This window comes from Apium graveolens, chromosome 2 (genome assembly GCF_009905375.1).
Source record: "Apium graveolens cultivar Ventura chromosome 2, ASM990537v1, whole genome shotgun sequence".
Lineage (NCBI taxonomy): Eukaryota > Viridiplantae > Streptophyta > Magnoliopsida > Apiales > Apiaceae > Apium > Apium graveolens.
The window spans coordinates 13,088,069-13,113,004 of record NC_133648.1 but is presented as its reverse complement, the minus strand read 5'-3'; the positions used below and the strand labels follow the sequence as shown (position 1 = coordinate 13,113,004).

Genomic DNA, 24,936 nt, shown 5'->3' with positions numbered 1-24,936 from the left:
CTTCTTTAAAAGATCATGAATATATTTAGTTTGACTAATGAAAATTCCATCACTAACTTGTTTAACTTGTAAACCAAGAAAATAGGTTAGTTCTCCCATCAGGCTCATTTCATACTTACTTTGCATTAGCTTAGCAAACTTTTTGCAAAGTTTATTATCTTTAGAACCAAATATTATGTCATCTACATAAATTTGAACAAGTATACTAGAGCCATTAATATTCCTAAAGAAGAGAGTTTTATCAACAGTACCTCTAGTGAAGTGATTCTCCAAAAGGAATTTTGATAAGGTTTCATACCAGGCTCTAGGTGCTTGCTTCAGTCCATAGAGTGCTTTTAACAGATAATACACATAGTCTGGAAAATTTGGATCTTCAAATCCTGGAGGTTGACTTACATAGACTTCTTCCTCTAATTTCTCATTTAGAAATGCACTCTTGACATCCATTTGATAGACTTTGAAATTGGCATGGGCTGCATAGGCTAGAAAAATTCTGATGGCTTCAAGTCTTGCAACAGGAGCATATGTCTCATCAAAATCTATTCCCTCTTGCTGAGAATAGCCTTTAGCAACCAATCTGGCTTTATTCCTTATGACAATGCCATTTTCATCCATCTTGTTTCTGAATACCCATTTTGTGTCAATAGGACTCTTGTTCTTTGGTTTGGGTACCAGCTTCCAAACTTTGTTTCTCTCAAATTGGTTCAGCTCTTCCTGCATAGCTAATATCCAATCTGGATCCAATAAAGCTTCCTCTACTTTCTTAGGTTCCTCCTGAGATAGAAAACTACTATACAGACATTCATCTTGAGTAGCTTTTCTTGTTTGCACTTTAGATGATGCATCACCAATGATCAGTTCAAAGGGATGATTCTTGGTCCATTTCCTTTGAGGTGGAAGATTTGCTCTAGATGAGGTGGCCTCAGTATTGTCATGATGTGAGACAGAGTGTTGATTAGTTGAAACTCCCCCTGAGTTGTTTGTTCTTTACAGGGAATTTGGAGTTCTATCAACTGATGATGTAAATCGATTATCCGTTGATGAACTATGATCAACGGATGCTTCATTTTGTACTTCAACGGATGATGCACTATGTCTTTCAACGGATACTGCATTGCCTCTATCAACGGATGCAGAATTTTGTGCATTATCCAAGGGCATATATTGAATCCCTTTTGAAGTGTCATCTTCATCAATCTCCTCTTCACTATCATCACAATATATCTCAATGTTGTCAAATTTGAGTCTCTCATGGTGTCCCTCATTTGTTAGTCCATCAATCTTTTTATCATCAAACACAACATGCACAGATTCCATAACTATGTTGGTTCTTAGATTGTAGACCCTATAAGATTTTCCAGCTGAGTAACCAACAAATATCCCTTCATCAGCCTTTGCATCAAACTTTCCTTTATGGTCAGATTGATTCCTCAGTATAAAGCATTTACATCCAAAGACATGAAGAAAGTTTAGAGTTGGTTTTCTTCTCTTGAACAACTGATAAGGAGTCATGCCTTTAGCTTGATTGATCAAAGAAATATTCTGAGTGTAGCAGGCACAATTAACAACTTCAGCCCAGAAATATGTGGGTAACTTTGATTCTTCAAGCATTGTTCTGGCAGCCTCAATCAAATATCTGTTCTTTCTTTCAAATACCCCATTTTGCTGAGGTGTTCTTGGAGCTGAGAACTCATGCATGATTCCATTTTCTTCACAGAACAGCCTTATTGACAAATTCTTGAACTCAGTTCCATTGTCACTCCTGATATTCCTAACCTTCAAGTCAGGATGATTATTGACTAGCCTGATGTGATTGATAATGATTTCACTTGCTTCATCCTTTGATCCAAGAAAATAGACCCATGAAAACTTTGAGAAATCATCTACAATCACTAAGCAATATCTTTTTCTTGCAATTGACAATACATTGACTGGTCCAAACAAATCCATATGCAGCAGCTGTAATGGTTCATCAATTGTTGTTTCAAGCTTCTTTTTGAATGATGCTTTCCTTTGTTTGCCTTTCTGACAAGCATCACACAAACCATCCATTGAGAATTCAACTAGAGGAATTCCTCTAACTAAGTCCTTTTTGACTAGATCATTCATTGTCTTGAAATTCAAATGGGATAGCTTCTTGTGCCATAGCCAACTCTCAACTGAACTTGCTTGCTGAAGAGACAAGTAATAGATTCTGCATCTGTAGAGTTGAAGTCAGCTATGTACACATTCCCTTTTCTAACTCCAGTTAGAACCACTTTGTTGTCTTTCTTGCTGGTGACAACACAGGCTTCTGAATTGAAGGAAATTGTATTCCCTCTATCACATAGTTGACTGATACTCAGTAAGTTGTGCTTGAGACCATCAACTAATGCAACTTCATCAATGATGACATTCCTTGTTGAAATCAAGCCATATCCCATAGTAAACCCTTTGCTGTCATCTCCAAAGGTTATGCTAGGGCCAGCTCTCTCCTTAAACTCAGTGAGCAGGGAGAAATCTCCTGTCATGTGTCTTGAACAGCCACTGTCCAAGTACCATAGATTTCTTCTTTTTCCCTGCACACCATAAAATCAATCAAGTTGATTTTGGTACCCAAGTTTCCTTGGGTCCATTCTTGTTAGCCTTTCTCCTAGACTTCATTCCTCCTGCATCTTTAGACTTAGGTAACTTTGAGTCAACCTTGATCTTAGATGTAGTTGGTTGAGGTGTAGGGTTAGTCACAGAATCATTTAGCACATTTGGAATTTGATAAGGCATGGATTGTGCAAGCATGTTATTCCATATTGGCATATTGTATGGCATTTGAGGCATACTAAATGCAGCAAGATAAGGATTGTTAAAATATGGCATGTTTGCAAAATGTGCATAAGGATTCTGTTGAGACATAACAGGCATAGCATGCAGAGGTGATGCAGACATATTAGGCATGGAAGAGGGTACAGGTATGGGAGTTTTCTTAATAGATTTGCAATTAGCAGATAGATGATTAACACTACTACAATGCACACAGCTTTTTCTAGGAGCATACTTATCAGGTGTGTAATTGTTATGTTTGTTAACCCCTACCTTCCCATTTCTATTAGATTTCCTTTTAGTTTCCTTTTTATCCTCAACCACTTTGAGCCTATTCTTTAACTGTTCTAAGGTCATGTGTCCTATATTCACCTTACTGAAATCTTTGGATGTGCTTGCTTCTCCTTTGACAAAGTTCTTGGAAGTTGAACCAAACTTTTTGTTGAGTTTCTTTAGATTTTCACTATTAGAAACATCTGTCTGTTTTAATTGAGGAACCTTCAACGGATGCTCATTTTCTTCCTTCAACGGATAACTTTCATCATCCGTTGATTCCACATCCGTTGACAGCCCATCAATTAATTCCAGTTTCTTTTTGTTTTTATCCCAGGCAGTCTCACAGAATGATTCAATTCCTTGGACCTTGGAAATTTGAGCACTAACATCCCTAGATGTCTTCCAGGTTTTAATCACCTCTTGCTCTCTCTCTAATTGATTGGAAAGTATTTCTACTTTCTTGACAGATTCAGCTAGTTCATTTTCAACAGATATACAATATAGCTTAGTTTTCTCTAGGTCAATCAACTTATCTTCTAACACAGCATTTCTATTACTTAAAAACAGATTGTTCTCTTTAATCCTACTATTTTCTTTAGCAAGAGATTTAAGAGACACACGCAAATGATACAATTCAGTAGACATGTCATTAAAAGCATCATTGCACTCTTCTTTAGTAAGCTGTGTTAAATCAGTAGTGATTACCTGGTTGCTTGATGAACTAACTTCATTTTCCTCAGAATCAGCCATGAGAGCCAAGTTGACATATTCCACATCTCCATCCTCTTCTTCTCCATCAGCTGCCCAGTCTTTTTCTTGAGTAATGAAAGCCCTCTCCTTTTGCTTGAGCAGATCAAAATATTTCTTTTTGTAATCTACTTGGTCAAATTTCTTCTTTTCAGAAGTTGGCTTTCTGCACTCACTTGCAAAGTGTCCACTTATACCACAATTGAAACACTTGAACTTGGATTTGTCCACCATGTTCTTATGAGGTTTAGTGGCTCTAGTGTTTTTCCTAAATTTCATCTTTGCAAATCTCCTGGACAGAAATGCAAGATGCTCATCAATACCATCAGAGTCATCTTGGCTGGAGTTGTCTTCATTCTCAGCAACTTGCTCCTTACCCTTGCTTGATTCTGATTTGCTTGTGCCATCTTTGGAGTTTGATGTAGATCTCACAGTTTCTTGTCTGCATTCTTTCTCATTTTCAGCTACCAAGGCAACTGAACCTCCTTTCTTTCTTCCCTTCTCCAATACCTCATCCTGTTCCAGCTCTAGTTCATAAGTCTTCAAGATTCCATATAATCTTTCAAGAGTGAAGTCCTTATAATCTTGAGAGTTTCTCAAGGAGACAGTCATGGGTTTCCATTCCTTTGGCAAGGATCTTAAAAATTTAAGATTTGAATCCTTCACCTGGTACACTCTACCATACAGCTTCAGTCCATTCAACAGCTTTTGGAATCTATTGAATGTGTCATTTAAAGATTCATTTTCTTCAAAATGAAAATACTCATACTGTTGAATGAGAAGCTGCATTTTGTTTTCTTTTACTTGTTCTGTACCTTCACACAGTAGCTGAACTGTGTCCCAAACCTCTTTGGCAGTTGTGCAATTTATCACATTATCAAACATATCCTTGTCAAGACCATTAAACAAAATGTTCATAGCCTTCTTATCCTTGTGGACTTCTTTTGTGTCTTCCATTGTCCATTCTGCTCTAGGTTTTGGAATGGATTGACCAACAGCAATTGTGGCCGTAGCAACTGTGGCTACTTTGTGGGGAATGTGAGGACCATTCTTAATGCAGTTTACATAACCTTCATCTTGGGAGAGTAGATGAAGGTGTATTTTCACCTTCCAATGGTGATAACTGTCTTTGTCAAGAACTGGGATTTTTACTCCAATATCCTTCTTACTCATCTTTGTTAGTTTCCAAGATCTTTAAACTCTTTGTGTGTCAAGAGTTTGCTCTGATACCAATTGTTATTCCTAGTGGACTAACAATGAGATTTACAGAAGGGGGGTTGAATGTAAATCTCAAAACTTTTTCAAGTTTTGAGCAGTTTTGAAGGCTTTGTGTTCAAGATAAACAAGTGTGTGAATTGCTTTAAGCTAATACAGACAGATATATATTCAAGCACTAATGTAAAGAACACAACAGACCTTAAAAATTTTTCTGGTGGATTGTTGTTCCACCATAGATGGTATTTCAGAAAATCTGTGATTCAAGATGTTGATCACAGCTGCATCCTAGTACAAACTAGATAATTTTCTCTCAAGATTTTTCTAAACAGCACTGGAAAAATTCTCTTCTAATTACTAGCTGCTACTTGGTTTATATATCACCAAGTGTACAAGTGAAGACAAAGATAAAAATACAATAATAAAATAAGTTCTCCACTTGTTTCTTCTCCATATCACTCAAGTACTTTGTTGACTATTGTCTCTTTGTACTAGAGTAGAACGACTGCTTTTTCTGATGTTCCTGAAATTAGGCTTCCACATTTCAGTTATCTCTGACAACCCATGTGCCTCTGTCTGCTGTTACAACTACCACTTATCAACTGCTATTAAACAGAACATCCGTTGAAGCCTTCATCCGTTGATGACTTTATCCGTTGATGTGTTAGCAGTTGAAACTCTATCCGTTGAAGCTTTAGAGACATCCGTCGAAGCTTTGTTTCTCATCCGTTGAAGGTCTTTAAGATATCCGTTGATACCACTTCATTTATACAAAATTCAAGGCATGAAATATTTACAATTGACCTTCCTATTTGCATATCTTCTAGTAGTCAACATGACTTATATTTTCTCTCAACTTCTAAGAATTATATCTCAAATACAGAGACCGAAATGTGCTACAACACTAGACTTATTTCTAAGTAAAGCTGCACCATCAACGGATAGCCAAAGTGGTCTTATCCGTTGAGGCTACAAACACTAAACTTCTACTTAAGTGTTTTGTTAAACATATCATCAAACTAATGCACATATATTCCTAACAGTATTCATTGGATTTTTTTTTTAAAAATAGAATACGCATCTGTAACATACGTATTCAATGGATATTTTGGGCAGTTTTCTCGCCGATGGGTATTTTGGGCACTTGAAACTGAAAAGTGGTGTATTTTGAGCATTCTTTCCAGGGTGAAAAACCAAAATACCTACCATTTGGGGAGATTTGCCCAAAATACCCACCGGCGGGAAAACCGCCCAAAATACCCACTGAATACGCATTACCATCATGCGTATTCTATTTTTTAAAAAAAAATACAAAGAATACGCATGTGAGACATGCATATTCACTCATAGAATACGCATGTCTCACATGCGTATTCTTTGGATTTTTTTTTTAAAAAATAGAATACGCATCTGTAGCATGTGTATTCAGTAGGTATTTTGGGCAGTTTTCCTGCCGGTGGGTATTTTGGGCACTTGAAACTGGAAAGTGGTGTATTTTGGGTATTCGGGTGAAAAACAAAAAATACCCACCATTTGAGGAGATTTGCCCAAAATACCCACCGGCGGGAAAACCGCCCAAAATATCTACTGAATACGCATTACCATCATGCGTATTCTATTTTTTTTTTTAAAAATCCAAAGAATACGCATGAGAATACGCACGTCTCACATGCATATTTTTTGTATTTTTTTAAAAAAATAGAATACGCATATGTAACATGCTTATTTAATGGGTATTTTGGACAATTTTCCCGCCGGTGGGTATTTTGGGCACTTTAAACTGGAAAGTGGTGTATTTGGTCATTCTTTTATTTTAATATCATTAACGATACTTCACGTGCAGTTGCTAGAACCAATACACGCGTCCAAGAGGAAGATCATAAATGGGCACTACCATTCACGTGGCAAAGCCGAGGGAAAGGAGGCATCACGCTTTTCTCACCCCAAATTTCAGAACCCCAAAAGCGTAACCACATCCCAAAGTTATCAAAACCAGCTTCACCTTTCGATTAACAACTTTTCCTGCTCTGTGCCCACGAAAAGTAAGCGTAAATTTTATACTCAATTTAATCGATAAAATTGATACGAATACATATGATTCACCACTTTTATAAAAAAAATAAATCAAAATATACTAAATTATAAATTTGACTTCATTTAATCATTCTCTACTCTACTCTCCGCTCCACTCCACTCTTCAACTATACATACACTTTCTCTGTATGTATACTTTCACTCATAATTTGATCACAAAAGTTGAATAACTTTGGAGAAAGACATGATTCATTCTCCTTTCTGCGATTCTATTTCAAATAAGTTCGTTTCTTCCGCTGCTGTTCGTAGTTATGCGGATACTCGCTCTTCGATTTTCACATCATTTTCGAGGTAATCAACTATTCGTTTCGTTATGGTTATAGTTCAGTTTAGTTGATACGCTCGTTTAAAATGCGTTTGTTGCTAGTATAATCATTAATATCAGCTAATTCAGCTTGTTGTGTTTGTGTTTATATGTAAGTAGTTATGATTTGGTTATATTCTCTCAGCTGTGCTTGTAATCTGTTTGATAATTGACTAGTATAGGATTTCGTTCCAACTAAGTTCAATTCTTCTCGTGCTCTTTCGAGTGTTGCGATAATCGCTCTTCGGTTTTATCATCATTCATTATTCACGAGGTTATCTTATATTTGTGATTTGTAATGTAATCTGTAGAATGCCGGTTGCTGTTCATAGTTTTTTGGATCATTAGGTCTGTGCTTGTATGTTAGTATATATAATTCGATTTTCTATTATGTGCTCACGGGCACATGATACGCTCGGAAACTTAAAATTTTAAGCCAATTTAATTGGTTCATTTTTTATAATATTGATGAACCCTGCATTCACACCAACTCCACCAATAGCATTCACACCAACTCCACCAATATTTTCATAGTGCTGCATGTAATGTGCTTATTATTATATTTCGTATAATTGTTCAAGTTATTTGTTGTAGGTAGTTACATGACTAGTGTTTTTACCTTTGATATGATTATTGAATTGTTTACTTAAGTTTTGGTGATATTGTTCAACAAATAATTTTATGGAGTTTAAAATCAAAAAAATTCACAGGTTGAGGTTGAGTAAGAGCAAATCTGGGAAAAATAATTCCACTAAGGTAATGAACTCTCGATTCTATTATAATATTCGTTTTGGTAAACAGATCATTATGATAATTAACGTCCTCCATATGAACTGGATCCTGGCTTAGGTTAGACAAAAAGGGCAGAGGATTATCAGTGTACAGGCTCGCCAAGCCGGAGAACGCGTACTTGAGGTACATTGCTTGTTTTGTGTGTTGTTTGTAATGCTCGTCTTAAATGCTCTTATAATGAAATTTGTAGGACAGTGTGATACTTGTACTCATAAGGTATTAAGGCGTTTCTCCTTGATAACATATTGTTTTTTTTTACTTTTTGTATTGAAGCCTGAAAGTTATATGTTAGATTAAAAATACCAGAGGGCCCAAACTGGGTAACCAAATTCTTAGTTGGCAATATTTAATTGGTTGTGTATCTGATAAATGGAAACGGGCCAATGTATGCATATGAGTAGCACTTACATGTGTACCGCTGATTCAAACTTGACATCTGACATTTATGAGCTATTTTGGGACCCCTAGCCCTAGAATTTCTCCTTATTAAACGAAACTGATTGGTAATGGAGTGGAGAATTATTATATCTGTCATTAGTTAGTTTATATGTATTTAGTATAGAGGAAACCAAAGGAATTTATTTGAATGTTTATATGCGGATGTATTTAGTAAAGAGGAAACTAAAGGAATTTATTTGAATGATTATGTGTGGGTATAGTAGTTTATAGTTACACGGGTCATTAATAATAAGCGTACTTTTGTACCGACCTTACATTCCATTAGGTATTTTTTTGATTTATATAATTATCTAATCCCCACATTATGTAATCTCCACATACATATCATAGAAGACTTGATTATTGGAATGTTAGCGAATTTCGAATTGAGTTTCCTTTTTGTTCATGGATTAACCATCCATAGTTATTCTCTTTTATATGCTTGGGAAATCCTGGGTTAGTGCGCTTTCTGCTGGTAATCCACCGAAGTTGTTTGTCTTATGGTTTCTATTCAATAAATCATATTTTTCATAATCTTTCGTACATTAATTGGTACCAAAGCTTCGGTGTTTTTGTCAATTCCCTAGTCATTAAAATATATTGTATGTTGAACCTATTATTTCACTTCAAAATATTTCACCATAGGATTAAAATACGAGTTGGTCCAAGTGATTGATTCATATACATCTCTTGTAGTATCAATGAAATGAAGATAACTTCAAATATAATTACATATTTTGATTCAAAACTAAATTAAAATCTACTTGCATTATTATTTAATTCCAAATCAATGTAAGACCTGGCCCCTGCAAAGAGTATCATGTCTTGACATCTACAACCAGCAATCTATTCATTAGATTTTATTTTATTTCATTTCATTTTTATCCTGATGCCTTGGTCTAGGGAAAAGCTGTAGAAATGCTAGAACCCAGCTTGCAGTTGAAGGTTTCCCCAGGCCAGGCATATCCACTTGGAGCGTCAGAAATAGAAAATGGAATCAACTTCGCAATTTTTTCACAGCATGCAACTTCGGTCACGCTCGTGTTGTCTCTTCCTGAGAGGTTAGATGTATGTTTTTATCTCACTACTTGCTTAGTATTTAGTAAAGTTATTTTAGCAGTACAGTTTGCTTCTTTGATTTTGTTTTATACGAGGTAAACAAGTAGCCTATTGTATAAAATCTTAAATTTTTAATGACTGCATGATTTTTTGAAGCTAGATCTGAACTGCAAGAGATGATTGTACACGATCACAATTAAGAAAAGGTTTGGAAACTATTCGTACATTTATTGTCAGATAAAAGTTGTAGTTAGTGTATTAAAAGATGGCACAAGCAGAAGTACTTCCTTGTAGAATAACAAGTAGAAAAATAGCTAGTAGTATATGTGAGAAATTTAAACAGCAACCTTTTAAAAGGTTCCACGACCAAAAATGGGACAAATTTCAGAGTCTCTGTTAGCTTTGGATGACTGTTCCGGACTTTGTTGTGCTCCTATACCCTCACCCACCTCTCTGAACCTGGATAAATAACAGGGTATTAAAGGCCTAGATCGAATCCGAGTTGAGTAAATAAGTTCTTGTAGAGCAAACTAAATAAAGAGAATTTCCACAAAGAAGTTATATCAATTAAGAGGGATTATGCATTAGTTTTCCAGTTGGTGACAAGCAATATATATGAAGTAGCCATTAGCCAGTCTGGATCATGTGTGACATTAACTACTTATAGGTCAAGAATGACCAGAGCACTTCAAAATGTCGTTCTTGTAATTTGATAGGGGGATGTACTGCATGTCAGCACTTTTTGGTTCCCAACAGAATTCTTTAGGCAGACATGAGTTGTCTCACCTTTAGACGCCAGTATGTCATACATTTGTACCTGGTTCTTTAGCAGTCTTATAGGGGAAAGGATTCCATCCTGAGAAGATGAATAGAGAGATAGGCCACCGGAAGCTCTACTTTCCTTCAAATGTATACCAATAAAATAATGTTACGTATACGGTGCTTTAGTATTCTGGTCAGTTTTACTTAGCCTACTCCTAGTACTAACTTTTTGAAAGAGACTCAAGTACTATAAAACTTTTATCCGTTTTACTAGTGTTTCTAGCATATTATTATTATATTTTTAAATATGGGATTAAACTAGACATAGTTTTGGCAAGGAATAAACCTAGAAGAACATTTAAACAAAACAGAAAATGATTGCTTGTTGCAACTTTGACGTGAAGACGTATACACTAGTTTTCAAGAATACGAACTTTTGCAGCAAAAGATTCCCGACATTCGTGATTGATCATTTGATCTACCTGATGCACCTTATAGATTATGTTACTCAATGATACATTATTAGAGCATCTCCAATGGGGTTGGTTATAATGGTTGGCTAAAATAATATAAAATAATAATTGACTAAAATTTGCTGAACCTGTAGGTGTTATTCTCCAATGGGGTTAGCTAAAACGGTTGGCTAAAAAAATATTTTATTCTTTTTAATGAAAGATTTACATTAAAATTAAATTTTAATATATTAATATTGACACTAATAAATCTAAAAATGTGGTCATATAAAAAATTGCAAATCCGAGTTTTGAAAATTATTATAATTAAAAAATTATTTTATGAATTATAAATAAATAGATCATAACCAACATTTATACAACTAAATTTATTTAAGAATAAATAAAAGAAAGATGGGCATATTAGCTTCGTGTGAGAGGCAAAACAAGCACATAATATTTGCAAAAGAAACCAGAGCTGAGCACGGATAAAAAAATGAAAGAGAGCAAAACATTGTTAAGCTGACGTGTAATGGGCTACAGATCTGCAGTGATTGGCCATATTTAGCCAACCATTCATGGATGGCTATTTTTTTACATAAGGGGATCGGCCGGTTGGAGAATGAACCTGGTGGGAGATTGGCTATCTTTTGTACTGTACATGTGCCACCTGCATATTTTAGCTAAGGGCTTCACAGCCTTGGAGATGCTCTTAAAGCATTGAAGCTTCACGGAAGCTGACATCCCAATAATGCAACTATAAACTGATTAAAAGTCTGAAAGGTTGAAATCATTGATACAAGGAACGCGGTACGGTCCCGAGAATCGCGAATCAAATCGTTCGTCCCGGAACACGGTTCGTTTCCGTCTCAGATCGCCGGAATTCGTGTTTGGTTCGTCATTTCCGGCGACCTATCCGACGACCCATGTAGTTACCCCGACTTGTCACAAGAAAAGAAGAAGATTACGGTGGGAAAAGAAGGCATGACAGGGATGAACAATTGAATACGAAAGAAGAAGAAGAAGAAGAAGAGTTAGAAAAGAAGATGAAGAAAAGTAACGACTGTATATGTATATTGGGCCTGTATATATAAAGTGAATGGTTTATGATGTATGGATGTAGACAGGTGTATGGTTTGAGTTCATTTTTAGATGAAAAGACTGCCAGCTGCTTCCACAACAATTATGTACATTTTATATTAATGTCCATATTTTAAATGTATATGATAAAAAATGAAAGAAAAAAGAAACATGAGCCGTAACTTGCGATGCTTTAATTTAGGATTTAATTTTTTAAAAATTTTAATTTCTGTTTTGAATTTTATTTACTTTTTTTTATATTTAAATTTTGACTTTTCTTTACATATTATTTTTTTACCATCTTTATATTTTATATAAGTTTTACTTGTCCATATCCCCGTGTCCAAATCCCCGTGTCCGATCCTTTTAAAACGTATTCCCGAGTCATTGATTTTGAAGTTTAAAGAGTCAGACACCCCGATCCGTGTCCGTGTCGGATTATTGAGTCGCATTCTAGTTGTTAACTACAATTTTTTTAAATAAATCGTTCACTCATTATTTTTCATATCTTAATAAAAATAGTATTTCTAAATAAGGATTGTATTTCTTTTATAATACCTATTTTTTGAGTCGTTATCTTGTCAAAAATATTTATCATGCTATTTTAAATCTTTGTATATGAATTTATTTTTTTTAAAGTAAAATTATGAAATTTAAATGTTTGATTTCTTTGACATTTGTTGTAGCAATATTAAAATAAATCGTCCCCGTACGTTCCCTCGTCCCCGTGCGTTCCCTCGTCCCGGGTTCATCCAAAACAACCTTCCGCGTATCCGAATTCGTACCGCGTCTCGAATCGAATCGCGTACCACGTAACATTGGTTGAAATACAATATAGAAGGATAAATTTATGGAAATTGTCAACTCAAGAAAGCAACCTGTACACTGAATCAGAATTCTAAATTCTTAGAAAACCATTATTCAAAGAGTGAAAATAGCTTAATATTAGGTATGAGGTACCCAAAATATGATAAGATGCACATAGCTTAAGCTAGAGCATTTCATTTATACTAGGAGCCAAGTAAGATAATGCAAATCAGAAATATGTACTCCCAACTGTTCTTTAATCACGTACATGTAATGCTATGATTTTTCTAGTATTTCATTTATTTTTATTTGTTAAATAAACGGTTTTCTTTTAGGCGTGAACATGATTTTCCCGATGATGACGAAATGGTAGAGTTGACTTTGGATCCTCGTGCAAATAGAACTGGAGACATATGGCACATCCATGTTGAGGTTAGCTTGAGTTACAAATCTTCATCTTGCAACTAATTTAATAATGATAGTGCAAATTTCAAATTTTTATAAATGCCAGGCACAGTCATTATCATCTATTCATACATCCGCACTTTATTAAAAACTTTCAATGCTTAACTAATAGTTATTTAATTTAAAAATAGCTGTGTTTCTTATGACTGTCTGACTTGCACGATCTTATCGAAATGATCGAGTAATTCATCATTCTTTTTATAAAACATTCATTTTACTAGATTGTTATTGCTGTTGTTTTTTCTGTTTTAAATTTTATGTACATTGTACAAGTCTACAACTGCAAGACTGTCTCTAACTATATGAGCTTACAGACGAATTCGTAGCTTAAAATGGTTACATTTATCTATTGGTAAACACTTTGAATTAATTCTATCGTCGTTTTTAATTTATTTTGAAATTGCCTCTGCCAACAAAGTGCCTTAGTAATTAAGGATACATCTGCAACGGTGCTACCATTCTCTCTGTGTATGTCTCGTACACCATGGAGATACTTTTGCAAGCCTATTAAATCTTCGTAACATGGTAGCAATAAATTTTAATCTAGGATCTACCCCGGAGCAATGTCTTATACGGTTATCGCATGGATGGTCCTTCAGCTTGGCATCAAGGTCATCGTTTTGACAGCAGCGTGTTACTGATCGATCCTTATGCAAAATTGCTTGAAGGTCGCCGAAATTTTGGAGATGTTGGCAACAAGATGTCCAAGTTCTTTGGAACTTATGACTTCAGTGGCTTGCCATTTGATTGGGGAAACAAATACAAAATTCCAAACATACCTGAGGTAAACTGCATGATTTTCGTGAGCTTCATCTATATTGTAGTTTAGAATATTAAAGAATTAACTATTAAGTCTCAATTTAAGATTGCAAGTCATCTTCAAATAATATGATCTTGTATATATATTTGTATCACCTAATAGTTAGCCAAGTTTTAATTATAATTCCATTTCCTTTGCAGAAAGATCTTGTCATATATGAAATGAATGTACGTGCATTTACAGCTGATAAATCAAGTGGGTTAGATCCAAACATCCGTGGCAGCTACCTTGGTTTAATTGATAAGGTAAGCCTTTTAATCTATATCTAAATAATAGTCTATTAGTCTCGGCGCACTCATTCAGAGTCAATATATGAGATACCATTATTCTTTTTCTCCCTTCTCTTTTACCTTGGGGCATTTTATGTTTTGGCTAGGTAGTTTCTTTGTCTTTTATTTCATATTGTATCAAAAGTAATTTCTACTTAAATAAACAATTGACGTAGTAGAATTTATTTTAAAGGAGTAAAGACCGAGTACCCTTTTCTAGTTAGATTTATAAAATATATTAATTTATTGTAGTTAATATTTGTATGTGTCATGTGTGTGTATACTAATGTACTTTTTCTCTTCTGTCACTAAAAAATCTATGCATGCAATTTGTTATATCACCATCATCATCATTATCAAAAAAGTCTCTTTAAATTTTTATGTGTTATATTTTACTAAAATTTATTTTTGTTTAATTATATTTTCTATTTTTCAAAACTTTCTAGTAGCCTCCCGATTTTTCTTCAAAAGTTCTACCGTTTCCTATCACCGTCTTGAATTAATTGTTGTAATGTCATTTTTGTACCTCATTTTTGTACTGTCACGTGAACACGACATAAAAATAACACTAATATTTGGTGTTTGGGTGCGAAAATTTAGTGCACGAACATGAAAAAACACAAATATATTTAATGTGAGTTTGGTTTTCGACGTAGGTATACAACATGGAACGAAAGTACACGAAATAAATAAACAAACAATTTTTTTAAAATATATAATATCAATGTTACATCTTTCAATTTATACTAAATACACATAAATTTATTGTACTTGCAAGATGTTATCGTGAACATTTCCACTCATTTATGTATTATGTATTAAGAACTTGTTTGTTGGCGGTTGGAGGTTATTTTATTAGCCCGTGCATTTTTTAACCTTTGAGATATAAAGTTTTTTAATATATAATTCGTGTACTTCTGTGTACCTAACGGGTAGAGACGAATATATTAGTTCCGGGTTAGTGTCTCCCAAATGGTACACGGATACAAATTGGGCCGCGTTCAGTTTTAAAATTTTTACTCAAAAATACGTAAGTACAAGGAACGACTGTACACGACACGAGCACTTGCCAGGTCTAGAAATGTAACATCGATGATTTCATACCAACAGTTCTTACTATATCCATAGATTACATGTGAATTGTACTTGTATAAAGAAGTGTCAGAAACTGAGGTAGCTTTTTCCGTATCCTTGCAGTTTATGATACAAAAAATATGGGCAACAGTTGTTTATACCATATGTTTGAAAGCAAACACTTATATTTGGAAATAAGCTACTTGAAAAATAGAATTTGATTATCTAACTTTGTTTTACATGTTTATTCAAAATTAGTGCTTAGATTTTGAAATTCTTCTATACACATGTCAACTAGGATACGTCTTATTTCTTTCACTGTGCGGTACTTAAAACCTTTTAATCATTTGTGCGTTGATATATGCTTCTAATGCTCATTACATTTTACAGATCCCCCATCTTTTGGAGCTTGGCATCAATGCGATTGAGTTGCTTCCTGTTTTTGAATTTGATGAGATGGAGCTCCAGAGACGTCCAAATTCTCGAGATCACATGGTAAATTTTAGATAATATGATTTGGCTATGAGTATTAGATCTATTTAACTAGGCTAGCAAATAATCTAACCTGAGCCCCCCTCACTCTCTCTCTGATAACACCTAACTGGCCAACATTTACCCAGATACTTCAATCTCTCTCTTAGCCAACGTTTGCACGTTTAACCAGATACTTCAATCTCTCTCTCTCTCTCTCTCTCTCTCTCTCTCTCTCTCCTTCCCTCCCTCACCACCTGCTTAGACAATGTTTACCCAGATACTTTAATCTTGCTGTCATATTCATGTCATAGGCCATGAAGTTGGCGTGGTTAGGGGTTTGAGTTTTATCTTCTGAAACATACTCGTAAGCAAAATGTGCCGGTATCCAACTTCTGCACCGGAGTCCAGTGTCGTAGGTTGAGCCCATTGGATGTAATTTGGTCTAGAGTTTCATATCTCTCCCTTCCTCTCTCCGTCTCTCTCCATATAAATATAACTCTCTTAAAAGCTCCTTATCTGTAGAATTTTCCATTGACCTTATACTCTAAAAAATTGAGGGACACTGTCTTTATTGGAAAATTATCATGTCACGTGCTGAATTGGATCCATTAATGTACAAAGGTCAACACATGGGGTTATTCAACAATAAATTTCTTTGCTCCTATGAGTCGCTATGCTAGTTCTGGTGGAGGACCTCTAAAAGCTTCTCGGGAGTTTAAAGAGATGGTTAAAGCTCTTCATGATTCTGGAATTGAGGTACCGCGCATGCCCCTTCATGCTTTTTTTAGGCTTGTTTATGCAATGTTTCTCTATATTTCATTCTGTATTAGTTTTGTGATTCAGACTTCCTTGTTTCCACCTATACAGGTCATTTTGGATGTTGTTTATAACCATACCAATGAGGCTGATGATGCAAACCCTTATACTACTACATTCCGTGGAATAGACAACAAGGTGAACCTAGACAAGTGGACAATATTTTCTTTCCAGCTAACAATTTAATAATTCATATGCCTTGGGATCTATTAACATGCCTTTAAAGCATATTACATAGTTTCTTTTTAGATGTATATTTGTAATTATTTGTAGAATATAGGTAGTGTTAGGTTCTGCTTATAACTAACTTATTCTTAGAGGACCTAACGAACTAATTTATGTTCTTCTGGCAGAACTTAGCATTCTGTTTTATTATTACTTTTTTTTTTCTTAAAACTCAAATTATTTTTCTAAATGTTTTGAGAATTATGAGAAAATTTTTTATTATGCCATAGAAAACTTTATATTCTTCCATAAATATTATGGCATCTTTGGAAAGTTGGATTTCATTTGAAATTCCGGACTTGGTCAATGAAATGTTTGGATAATAAAAAAAAGTTTAGATTTGGATTTCATAGAAATTCAAGTACTGGTATAAATTTAAGAATTTAAAATGACAACTCAATTCATGTCTTTTGAAATGAATTACATGTTCCCGCACTCAATCTTATGCAATTTATTTTGAAACATTATGTTATTTTGAATAAAAAAACAAACATTTTGTGCTGCAACAAAACAAAATAGATCGTGTTATGTGTACAAGCTGATAATTTAAACAAACACCCAAGGATCATATTGGTTTAAGTTTTAACTCTGATCCTAACACTACAGATAAGGTTTGGATTAAATTAGTATTAGGTAAAAAAGAATAGTTGATCTCAGCTTTCAATCAACAGCTTATTTTTTCCTCCAATCAATTTAAAAACAAGAATATATGAGATTGTTCTTGTGCACAAGTACATTGTTTTAATGAAAATTACATAATCTTTGTTCTATAGAACATTGTTCTTCTGCATAAATTTTTGGTAAAGCACATAAAAAAATGCATGTTTTTTTTTTTGTTTAATTACCTGAATTTTGCATAAACATTTTAGGCATTTCTTTATTTACAAAGTACACTTCTGCTTCGCACAATGTTTATTTTCTGTGATATACATAATAGTTTTTTGAAGAGTACACCTTGTCTTGTGTTGAACATAAGGTTTTATTTATTTATTCAGTTCTTATGGAAAGATTTTTAATTAAAAATTGCAATTTATTTTCAACATATTGTGTTGTACAAAATATCTCGTGTTATTTAGAAGAACATATTCGATAATGTTAGTTCTAGGGTTGTAAAATGTAAGCAGTTCTATGTAGAGAGTTGTACTCTAGATGTATATATGGTCTTCTAATAGTTGCCATCAACATGAATGTATGCCCTAGGAAGTTAGTTTAGCTTAGTAGTTAGTTTAGTTTGGTAGATTGTTGAAGGAAATGTATTTACTGTTTATCTTCGTAATAATGTATCGAGAGGTATGGTCTAATTGTATTCTCTGATTGTCCTATTCATTTTATTAATTTTTCCGATGATGCCTTTTTACTTCTTTTTGCTCCCCCTCCCCAAGAAAAAAATTATATGAAATTAATCACTGCTCTTCCTTTAATGTTTCTCTTTAGGTGTATTACATGATGGATCCAAACAACCAGCAGTTGCTGAACTTTTCGGGCTGCGGTATTCCGCCCACACTACTATTTTCTTTTGGCCAAGTACCTGCACTTCTTATGAATCACTAGCCAAACTCACTAATTTGTTTAGCAAAGTATTATTATTATCTGATCAACGGTAATGTCGAAATTACTCGCTATTGTATGTAGAATTCTAAGACTACCATTACCTTGACTTGAAAGTACTTCACTGTAATAACCTCACGGTAGCAATAGATAACCTCATATAGATGTCCCTGGTAATATGTCCTTAACAAACAAAAATGTGTGATGATGTAGGTACTTAAATCTAAGAATGAAAGTATTTTTGAACAGCAAACAAGGGGAAGTTGTTTAGATTGAAAGAAAGATGAGAAGTTGTTAAGCAGCTATTTCAACTTCTTGTTTTTTGTAAAAGGATTTTTATGTATTCCTTATACAACTGAATGAAAAAGATGATTTTTAAATAGACTTAGGTTTAGACCATATGCTCTGACAATTACGAACTTCATCATATTACTATAGTGCCAGGGTTAACTAATTTTGTCCTTAAATCATTGTTTCTTGAGTTTTTTTTTCCACTATTACATGTTAAAAAACGTACTTTGTTTAATATTCAGGAAACACATTAAATTGTAACCATCCCGTGGTCATGGAGCTTATACTTGACAGCTTAAGGCACTGGTATGAACCTCTTTTAAATCACTTTTTATTATCTTGAATTTGACTGTAATTATTACTTTTATCTGTTGGTATGTGTTGAATGTGTAATCTCAAACATGTGTTTAAAGGTTTTCAACGTATAGTTTGATTTGGTCATCAGGTAGTGGGCGTCTTTTTAGGAGCATGGAATAAGTTAGTAGTGACAGAGTGTTGTTAGGAAGTAGTTGCTTTCATGTCATATTTTGTAGGATCTTATTTTGTGGAGTCTTTCTATATATGTATTTTGTTTTCTCAGAAATAAAGTTAAGAAGCCTGTTGCAGGTTCTGAATATTTTGTTTTGCCCGTTTACATACAAAAAGTTAATAATATATATTACATATATATACATAACACTTGGTACAGAGCGGGAAAGTTCTTGGTGAAAGCAGAAGGCAGACAAGGATGGAGGCTAATAAGTCGAAGAGTGGGTCGATAGGCCTGAGTTACCCGATGCTTTGATAGGAGCAACTATACAACAAGGGCTCTCATTAAAGCACAAGGGGCGTGGAACGCCATAGAATTGAAAGACTTAAAGACTACAGTCGACGACAAGACTGACAAGGTGGCGTTAGCGATGATTTATCAAGGAATCCTTGAAGAGATTCTGTTGACAATCGCAGACAAAGATACGGTAAAGGAAGCATGGGAAGCAATTAAGACCCTTTTCCAAGGAGCAGATCGAGTGAAGGCAGCGAAAATTCAGACTCTAAAATCTGAGTTTGAAGCCATGACCATGAAAGATGACGAGACAATCGATGATTTTCATATGAAAATGAAGCCATGACCATGAAAGATGACGAGACAATCGATGATTTTCATATGAAAATGAATGGAATTGTTACTAACATTAGGGCGCTTGGAGAAAAGATGGATGAATCCTACACAGTGAAGAAGTGAAGAAGTTTCTGAGAGCTGTCCCTTCCAAGTTCTTGCAAATTACATCCACCATAGAACAGTTTGGGGATCTCAGTACTATGACAATGGAAGAAGCTGTGGGATCGTTACGTGCTCATGAGGAACGTGTAATGGGGAAAAACGAAAACAAAGGAGAGTCGTTATTGCTGACAGAAAAAGAGTGGGCAAAACGAGAGAAAACTGAAGGGAAGCTACTGTTGACACGCGAGGAATGGATAAAACGTACTAACAAAGAAGGGTCTTCAAGTTTCAAAACCAAGCCTGGTCGTGTTGACAAGAGTACTATAAAGTGTTACAATTGTAGCATTTATGGACATTACGCTGCAGAGTGTAGAAAACCCAAGAAAAATAGAGAAACCAGGCAAGAAGCACACATGGTTCAAGTAGATGACGATGAACCAGCTCTGCTATTGGCAAAATGTATGAAGGAAGAGGGAGTGGTGATGCTCACAGATGAAAACAAGGCGTTACACGAGATTTTGTCGAAGAAAGACAATGAAGCAGGAGATACGAACATGTGGTATCTCGACAACGGTGCGAGCAACCACATGACAGGATCCCGCGAAAAGTTTACTGAGCTCGATGAGACAATCACAGGCTTGGTGCACTTTGGTGATGGCTCGACCGTTAAAATTGAAGAAAAAGGGATTGTCACGATGTTGTGCAAAAATGGAGAAGAGAGATGCCTGTTCAACGTATACTATATCCCTAGCTTATGTAACAATATCATAAGCCTGGGACAAATGTCCGAAGATGGCAACAAAGTAGTTCTGAAGGGGGATTTTCTGTGGATTTATGACGAGAAAGAAAGACTGTTAATGAAGGTCAAACGAGCACCAAATCGCCTGTACAAATTGCTAATTGAAACTGGAAAGAAGTCGTGTATGCTAGCTAAGGCTGACGAGATGTCCAGGCTGTGGCATGTACGCCTTGGACATGTGAATTATCAAGCAATGCACATGATGTCGAAAAAGCGAATGGTTACTGGCATGCCTAGAATAGACCAACTGGAGAATGCTTGTGATGGATGCCTGATGTCTAAACAGGCAAGGAAGAAATTTCCGAATAAATCGAAGTACGAAGCTGGGGATTTCCTTGAATTGATCCATGGTGACTTGTGCGGTCATATTACTCCGGGAACGTCTGGCTACAAGTATTTTTTTTATCTTGGTTGATGATTTCACTCGTTTCATGTGGGTTTACTTTCTTAAAACAAAGGATGAAGCATTGAAGGCTTTCAAGAATTTTCGTGTTTTAGTTGAGAAGGGAACAGAAAAACAAATTAAGGTGTTCAGGTCAGATAGGGGGGGTGAGTTCACATCAATATTGTGAAGGTGCTGGAATAGAACGACACTACACAACTCCGTACACAACTCCGTATACGCCCCAACAAAACGGCGTAGTGGAGCGTAGAAACCGAACGGTAGTGGAGATGGCTAGGAGCTGTCTAAAGGAGATGAACTTGCCTGTTAAAATGTGGGGAGAAGCTATCCGGCATTCTGTCTACATTCTTAAGAGAGTCCCTACGAGAGCACTTACAAAATTGACACCATATGAAGCAAGGTATGGACGAAAACCAAATCTGAGTTATGTTCGTGTCTTTGGTTGCCTAGCATACATGAAAGTGCCAGGTAACTATGTACAAAAAATGGAGGACCGCAGTAAAAGAGTTGTCAATTTAGGAAAAGAACTCGGTACAAAAGGATATCGGCTTTATGATCCTGCTGCTGATCGAATTTGTGTAAGCCGTGACGTGACTTTCAGAGAATCAGAAAATTGGCCATGGAGTGAAGCAGATGTGGAAAGGAACAAGACAGAACAATTTACTGTGCAGTTTTAGGAGGTTAGCGAAGGTGAAAACCAGTCTGGGTTCATAGAGGGAAATGGAGATAACGTCTCACAAGAAAATAATCCAGCTACTCCTACTCATCAAACGAATGTCAGTCAGTTAAATCGTGACGATTACGATGATAGTGTTGAACCAAGGAAGATCAGATCAATCAGAGATGTATATGAAGAAACAGAAGAAGTGGAGACACGAGATGAATTGTATCTAATGGGAGTTGATGAACCACGAAACTACAAACAAGCTGTCAAAGACGATGAGTGGAAACAGGCAATGGAACAGGAGATGAAATCTATTGAGGAGAATGAGACATGGGAATTAACGAAGTTACCACCGGGACAGAAAGTTATCGGGTTGAAATGAGTCTTCAAGCTTAAGAAAGATGCTGATGGAAGGGTTATTAAACACAAGGCAAGGCTCGTCGCCAAGGGATATGTTCAGGAGCAAGGTGTCGACTATGACGAAGTATATGCTCCAGTCACAAGACTTGAAACGGTGAGGTTGCTGCTAGCCTTGTCAGCCAAGAAAAGCTGGGAGGTCCATCACCTCGATGTGAAGACCGCTTTCCTCAACAGAGATATCAAGGAAGATGTCTACGTAGCTCAACCTGAAGGCTTTGAAAAAACAGGCAAAGAATAGTTTTTGTATAAGTTAAAGAAAGCTCTCTACGGTCTTCCACAGGCACCGCGAGCCTGGTACACAAAGTTGAACCATTGTCTTGAAAAACTCGGTTTCATGTTGTGTCTCTACGAGCCAGCAGTATACACGAGAAAAGAAAATGACGAAACGTTGATAGTAGCAGTATATGTTGATGACTTGTTAGTCACCGGTTCGAACCCAGATTTGATTGAAACATTCAAAACTGAGATGAATCAAAATTTTCAGATGAGCAATTTGGGAAAGCTTAGCTATTACTTGGGAATAGAAGTAGAGCAAAATGCAGGTCATATTGTTCTGAAACAATCGGGATATGCTCGAAAGGTTCTTGAGAAAGCAGGAATGTTGGAATGCAACCCCACAACATATCTCATGGATCCAAAGATGTAGATTACGAGCGATGAATGAGGCGAAGCAGTGGACACAACCATGTTCAAAAGTATGGTGGGGGTCTTTGTTATTTAGTGCATACAAGGCCGGACATTGCTTTTAGTGTGGGAATCATTAGTCGTTATATGGAGAGGCCTACAAAGCTTCATTTGGAGGCTGTGAAAAGAATCATGAGATACGTGAAGGGGACAATGATTTCGGTCTGGTTTACTCTGAGAATAGCAAGAACAATGTGCTAAATGGGTTTTCTGATAGTGATCTAGCAGGTCATCTGGACGATAGGAGGAGCACAAGCGGGATGGTTTTCTACTTAATGACAGCGTTATAACTTGGGTATCGCAGAAACAACGCTGCGTATCATTGTTATCTTGTGAAGCAGAATTTATGGTTGCTACCGCAGCTGCTTGTCAAGCCATATGGCTTCGAAATGTACTCAGCCAGATCACATCAGAAGCTTTTGGTCCAGTAATTCTATGTCTTAGACAATCGTTCAACAATAGACTTGGCGAAAAACCAGATGTTCCATGGTCGAAGCAAGCACATAGATGTGCGGTACCATCATTGTTATTGAGGCGACGACTAGTCGGCGAGTAGTCGACGAGTAGTCGGTGAGTAGTCGACGAGTAGTCGACGAGTAGTCGACGAGTAGTCGACGAGTAGTCGCCCAGTCGCTGCAGTGAATAAGTCGACACGCGACTTGATGATTCTGGCCTCCATGGGCCTTTACCCGACCCGACCCAGTAACCACCCGACCCGGTAAAAAAATGGTTTTTAGATAAGGATATACATACACAGCTGTATAGAAAAAGGAAAAGAAAAAGACAACGGTCTCAACAACGGCGGCTCTTATCAGATCTTCTCTTTCTTCTCAAATCTCCAGGTAAGCTTCTTCTCAAATCTTCTTCTTGAATCTTCTTCTCGTTCTTCTCTTTCTTCGTCTCTCTCTCCCTCTTCTCTCTTCTTTTTTCATCTCTTCATCTCTCTCTTTTTCTCACATACGTTCCTTTTTTTATTTGTGTGTATATATATATATATATACACAGGTATATATTAATATTTTTTAAAAACGTTTTTTATTAATAAAAAATGAATTTTAATTACTTATTTATTCAAATTTCAAATTTATTTTACTTATTTATTCAAAACTTGAATTTATATATTTGAGCAAAAAACGATTTTAATGTTTTATTTACACATACACTGATTGACTGTAGTCGATACAATTTACAAAAAAAAACACAAATTGTGTTCCATTTTTCTTGCCCAGTCAAAATTTTTTACAAACAATTTTTTACTTGATGTGCTGTGTTAATGTTAATCCTCTGTTACTTGCTTGTTTCGTTTACACATTGCTTTATTTCCTGCAGTCTCTTCTCCAACTCTTCTCCAACTGCAATGGAGACCACAGATAACCATTTGCTACAGCTTGCCAAATGATCCGGGATGGAAATTTGCAGTTTGGCCTGACCTTACACGTAAGGATGTCGTTAAATGCATTTTGTGTGGGAATGAAAATCATGGCGGCATTAATAGTCAAATGATGATGATGAATGGGGAGAAGATGAAGGTAATACACCTAATGATGACGAGGATGTGGAAGATGATTATGGTGTTCCTCCCGATCCATCAAACAAGAATACTCAAGAAGATGGACATGACTTTGAGATGGATGACTATTTTTGATTAGTCTATTCAGTATTCACTGATATATTATGTTTTTATTTACTTAGGGATGCTAAAATTTTGGTATTTGAACTTCTTGTCTATGTTATTCTATGGAATTTGGGTGTTTTTACCTATTATATATATATATATATATAAATTAAAAAATATACCATATATCACGACTTGTCGACTTAATTCGACTAGTCGGGCGACTTGTCGACTAGTCGATTCCAAGGTCCCCGGGCGCCGAGGCTCGACTTGGCGCCGTAATAACCTTGGGTACCATTTTATAAGGGAATGTGTGGAGCGGGGTGAAGTCATTTTGAGGAAAATG

The 24,936-nt window shown here is 35.7% G+C and overlaps 1 protein-coding gene across 4 annotated transcripts in view; it reads left to right on the top strand.

The window, feature by feature from the left end:
• Positions 1-6,992: 6,992 nt before the first annotated feature.
• The window catches only part of LOC141706990 (isoamylase 3, chloroplastic), a 32,479-nt gene continuing 14,535 nt past the window's right edge, over positions 6,993-24,936 (top strand). The window contains exons 1-12 of one of the 4 annotated variants that reach the window (XM_074509921.1): positions 6,993-7,419; positions 8,143-8,188; positions 8,282-8,347; positions 9,566-9,723; positions 13,158-13,254; positions 13,835-14,071; positions 14,248-14,352; positions 15,841-15,945; positions 16,546-16,680; positions 16,792-16,878; positions 18,400-18,454; positions 19,047-19,110. In XM_074509921.1, coding sequence (XP_074366022.1) covers positions 7,313-7,419; positions 8,143-8,188; positions 8,282-8,347; positions 9,566-9,723; positions 13,158-13,254; positions 13,835-14,071; positions 14,248-14,352; positions 15,841-15,945; positions 16,546-16,680; positions 16,792-16,878; positions 18,400-18,454; positions 19,047-19,110 — 1,262 coding nt within the window. In that variant the 5' untranslated portion in view covers positions 6,993-7,312. Of the gene's footprint in view, positions 7,420-8,142; positions 8,189-8,281; positions 8,348-9,565; positions 9,731-9,881; positions 9,928-13,157; positions 13,255-13,834; positions 14,072-14,247; positions 14,353-15,840; positions 15,946-16,545; positions 16,681-16,791; positions 16,879-18,399; positions 18,455-19,046; positions 19,111-24,936 lie in introns of those variants that run through there. The other 3 variants (XM_074509922.1, XM_074509924.1, XM_074509923.1) reach the window with 3 other exon arrangements.